The sequence below is a fragment of the Triticum urartu genome, chromosome 3A (assembly GCF_056163025.1).
Source record: "Triticum urartu cultivar PI428250 chromosome 3A, HENAU_Tu73, whole genome shotgun sequence".
Taxonomy (NCBI): Eukaryota; Viridiplantae; Streptophyta; class Magnoliopsida; order Poales; family Poaceae; genus Triticum; species Triticum urartu.
In genome coordinates, this window is record NC_141875.1 from 17,523,675 (window position 1) to 17,528,519 (window position 4,845).

Genomic DNA, 4,845 nt, shown 5'->3' on the forward strand with positions numbered 1-4,845 from the left:
GGTCCTTTTTAGTTTGTATATAAATTTTGTTCAAAGTCAAAGTATCTATACTTTGACCAAACTTGTAGAAAGAAGTATCAACATTAACAATCAAGGTTTTTTAACCCCTTTTCACGACGGCATTTTGAACTCTCACTAAATAAGTGTGTGCGATAGGGGGTCCTTCCACATGACCCAAAAACCGTCGGGGGTAAGCCCTCCGGTCACACATGCTGGGCAAAATGAGGTCGTGTGCTACGAGCGAGCGATCAAATACGGTGATACGTACAGTTTTATTAAAAAATAACAATTATACAGACCCAATCGTTTTCGGTCGTCAGTATATCCCACATAGTCAGTCATAGACAAACGTTTCTGTACGTATGTATATTCCACACAGTCAATCCAATGAATACGTTTCTGTTCGTATGTCTATCCCACGCAGTCAATCCAAGAAGTGTGTTTCCGTTTCTATGTACATCACACACAGTCAATTCAGATAAAACATTTTCGTTTGTACGTACATCACACACAATTTTTTTCATTAAATTGTTTGTGATAGCATTGCCATTACAGACGATATTAACAATTTTACCGTTTGCATTATTGAATGCATCACACACGGCGTCTAGAAGAAACTGTGTGACATAGGTTGTCCATCACACACACTTTTTATGTGGTAAACGTTTGCCCATGGTGCCATAACACAAACAGTTTTCAAGAGGAAGTCGTGTGTGATTGTTCATTAATCCAACATGTTTTCTTGCTAGATGTTGTGTGCGTTGTCTGATATCATCGCCCACGGTGTTTTCTCAATAACCTTTTACAATTAAAAAAACCCCGATTAGTATGCAAATTGGCCTATTATTAGTAATCCATTTATTAATCAAATTGACATTTAGCACATAATATATTTCATTTTCATATTACGGAACCAGAATTTCAAAAATGGTTCACCAATTTCCAAAAATGTTCGTCGGATACAAAAATGATTGATGAATATAGAAATGTCCGTTGATTCAAGAAAATTGTTTAAAAAATATGCACAATTTAAAAAAAGTGTTTTCAAATAGTAAAAAATATTCATGAATTCAAAAATGTTCTTGGTTTAAGAAAATGTTCAAGTATTTGTAAAAGTGTTCATGAGTTTGAAAAATGTTCATGATTTCAAATATGTTCACGCTTTAAAAAATGTTCTGATTTCAAAAATTGTTCATAATTTCACAAAATTGAGAGTAATAGTGTATCTCGGTAACAAAGTAAAATATGGCCATGGCCATTGAAGATTATGTATTTTTTGGTTGCAAGGCGCGGGTTCTTTTGCTAGTACAATTTTGAATTTGGTGTATAGGGCACATCTAGATGTGATCTAGTTATTGCACATCTAAGTGAGTGAATCAAACATAAAGTGAAAAAAAAATATCCACACAAATCTCGACGTAAGATCAATGACATAGAACTTAGATGTGTGATACTTATGACACATCTAGATGTGCTTTAGCAAAACTAAATTTTATATGTGGTGGGAAACAGACTAGATCTCAACTCCATGACTTTGCAAGTTTATATGTTCAAGTATTTGTAAGAGTGTTCATCAGTTTGAAAAATGTACATGATTTCAAATATGTTCAAGTATTTGTAAAAGTGTTCATCAGTTTGAAAAATGTACATGAATTTTATATGTTCAAGTATTTGTAAAAGTGTTCATCAGTTTGAAAAATGTACATGATTTCAAATATGTTCACACTTTAAAAAATGTTCCGATTTTAAAAATTGTTCATAATTTCACAAAATTGAGAGTAATAGTGTATCTCGGTGACAAAGTAAAATATGGCCATTGCCATTGAAGATTATGTATTTTTTGGTTGCAAGGCGCGGGTTCTTTTGCTAGTACAATTTTGAATTTGGTGTATAGGGCACATCTAGATGTGATCTAGTTATTGCACATCTAAGTGAGTGAATCAAACATAAAGTGAAAAAAAAATATCCACACAAATCTCGACGTAAGATCAATGACATAGAACTTAGATGTGTGATACTTATGACACATCTAGATGTGCTTTAGCAAAACTAAATTTTATATGTGGTGGGAAACAGACTAGATCTCAACTCCATGACTTTGCAAGTTTATATGTTCAAGTATTTGTAAGAGTGTTCATCAGTTTGAAAAATGTACATGATTTCAAATATGTTCAAGTATTTGTAAAAGTGTTCATCAGTTTGAAAAATGTACATGAATTTTATATGTTCAAGTATTTGTAAAAGTGTTCATCAGTTTGAAAAATGTACATGATTTCAAATATGTTCACACTTTAAAAAATGTTCCGATTTTAAAAATTGTTCATAATTTCACAAAATTGAGAGTAATAGTGTATCTCGGTGACAAAGTAAAATATGGCCATTGCCATTGAAGATTATGTATTTTTTGGTTGCAAGGCGCGGGTTCTTTTGCTAGTACAATTTTGAATTTGATGTCTAGGGCACATCTAGATGTGATCTAGTTATTACATATCTAAGTGAGTGAATCAAACATAAAGTAAAAGAAAAAAAAAATATCCACACGAATCTCGACGTAAGATCAATGACATAGAACTTAGATGTGTAATACTTATGACACATCTAAATGTGCTTTAGCCAAACTGAATTTTATATGTCGTGGGAAACAAACAAGATCTCAACTCCATGACTTTGCAAGTTAGATTAATTCCCAACAGCGCAAGGCCGGACGGGCCCGTGAAAATTTATCTAGCCGAGGATGCAGGCCTTGAATGCGTCCATGTGCGCCGGGTTCATCGACACGGAGGCTTGCACCTCGCCATCTCGGCGGCCGCCGACGAGCACCATCTCGCCGTCATGGTTCATGGACACCAGCTCCACGCGGGCGGGCTTCCCGAACCCGAAGTCAGCCGCCTCGTAGGCCCGGAACCGAGGGCTCGCCGCCACGTTGGTCAGCCGCTGGAACGGCAGCCGCATCAGCTTCTGCATCCACCCCTTGTCCGTCCCGGACAGCGGTGCCGCCTCCATCTCCGCCACCGCGGCCTGCACAGCCCGCGCCGCGCGGAGGATGCCCGCCTGGCCGAGGAGATCCGCCGCGTCGGCGCAGCTCGCCAGGCACGCGCGCACGCAGTTGCCGAGGTAAGCCTCGCTCACACGCGGGTCGAGGCGGGAACGCAGGTCGGCGAGGAACGCCAGGTACGTGTCGTCCCCGGCGCCGAGCCCCTTGGAACGAACGAACGCCGTCCAGCTCAGCGCCGCCAGCGCCACGAACGTCGACACTGGTTTCGGCTGGGGCGCGTCGCCACCGGCGGCAGTAGCCTCGGCGGAGGCGAGGTCGTCGATCCGCCGCCTAAGCGACCGGATCTCGTCCGCGCCGAGGTAGAACGTTCGACGCGCCAGCAGGAACCGCTGGCTGAAGTCGTACTGCCCCCTCACCTGCGAGGATGTATGCCAATGTCAACAAAACACAAGGCTCGCTTCGCTTGATGGCTCCGAAAATTACCTTTGGGAGATTGGGCGCGACGGTCTTTAGCATCTCGCGGGCGAGCTCGTCGGCGTTCGGGTGTGAGATGACGTCGCGGCTGTAGTGTGGCGGGCCGAGGACCTTGGTGACTGGGGAGCCCTCGCGGGCAGCAGAAGACCAGGCCTCCATGAATCGCCACACGGCGCGTCCATCGGCGACTGCGTGGTGCACAGACAGGCCGACCGCCAGGCCGGCGCTTAGACGAGTGGCCTGTACTGACAGCACGGGCGCCGGGAGCACCCGGGCATCGAGCTCCGGCACGAGGCTCAGGAATGCGAGGGTGTCGTGCGCCTCGTCGCCAGCTAGACGATGCACATCCATGCCGCCCTCGGCCTCGATGAAGGCGACCCCGGCGTTGGTGCAGTCCACGAAGGCGTCCCCGGTCTCCACCACGTACTCCAGCGTCCCCGCCAGGGGCAGGTAGTGCGCCAGCGTGTCCGCGAGAGCGCGCTTGAGTCGCTCGACCACCGCCTGGAAGCCGTCGTCACTGCCGCCATCCTCCCCAAGCTGGTACAGGAACACCCGCTGGATCGGCGGCAGCACGACCCATAAGGAATCAAGGAAGGAAAGTTTCACACGTTCCCCGCGCTGCCCCTGCCCGAGCACCGACGGCGCAACCCGGGAAACGGCGACAGCCCGCACGGGCGCGGCCTTGGCGGCGGCGTGGGAGCTTGCCTCGTCCATCCCAACCGGCCGGCACCGCACTTACCGGTTGTTCGCCGGAGAGCTAGATGGGTATGAAAAGACTGATAGATGCGCCGCGCTCTTATAGCGGTGGTGGGCGTCTTCTTGGGCAGGCACAAGGAAGACGGAAGCTGGACCTACGATGAGAACAAAACTGGATGATCCGGCGTTACGCATGATATGCGGTGGTGCGGTCTGCGGTGGAATGGAATACGTGCCGGGTGTGAACACATCCTGACATAGCCACCCACCGAGGCGGCAGGCGTTACGCATCCAGCTGTGCTCATTACTTGTAAGATACTCACTCCGTTTTTCATCTATATAGAGCATCTACAGGCGTGGACAGTAGATCTGACCCCTCAAACGTGAACAAATCCGTTCGGACGCGTTTGTGGACTGTGATCAGTCATGTCTTAAATTTGTTTCTCTACATCGAAATACCTCATACTAGAAACCTTAGATTCATAAAAAAGTATACAAATGATATAATCCACGTACGACGTAGATCAACTACACGCTTTTATGTCATGCCAACACTTCTATAAAATGGCATAACATAGGAGGGTTTTTGACACTGCTTATGTTATGGAATGAAGGGAGTAGATACCAGCTGGTTCATGGCCGGAGAGTACAAGGTTCGCTTGGAAAAGACAGCCTGCTTT

At 45.6% G+C, this 4,845-nt stretch overlaps 1 protein-coding gene across 1 annotated transcript; it reads right to left on the reverse strand.

Moving 5' to 3' along the window:
- Positions 1-2,336: 2,336 nt before the first annotated feature.
- Positions 2,337-4,386, reverse strand: LOC125547665 (phenolic glucoside malonyltransferase 1). Its single transcript, XM_048711475.2, has 2 exons — positions 3,479-4,386; positions 2,337-3,411 (listed from the first exon to the last, which is right to left on the reverse strand). The coding sequence occupies exons 1-2, from the start codon at positions 4,181-4,183 to the stop codon at positions 2,725-2,727; spliced, it is 1,392 nt and encodes a 463-aa protein (XP_048567432.1). The 5' UTR covers positions 4,184-4,386; the 3' UTR covers positions 2,337-2,724.
- Between the last annotated feature and the right edge of the window lie 459 nt (positions 4,387-4,845).

Bases quoted from the DNA above. Each gene is read 5' to 3' on its own strand.
- LOC125547665 (XM_048711475.2), bottom strand. From the start codon at position 4,183: ATGGACGAGGCAAGCTCCCACGCCGCCGCCAAGGCCGCGCCCGTGCGG. The intron at 3,412-3,478 runs GTAATTTTCGGA...ACATCCTCGCAG, and splicing joins TCGCGCCCAATCTCCCAAAG to GTGAGGGGGCAGTACGACTT.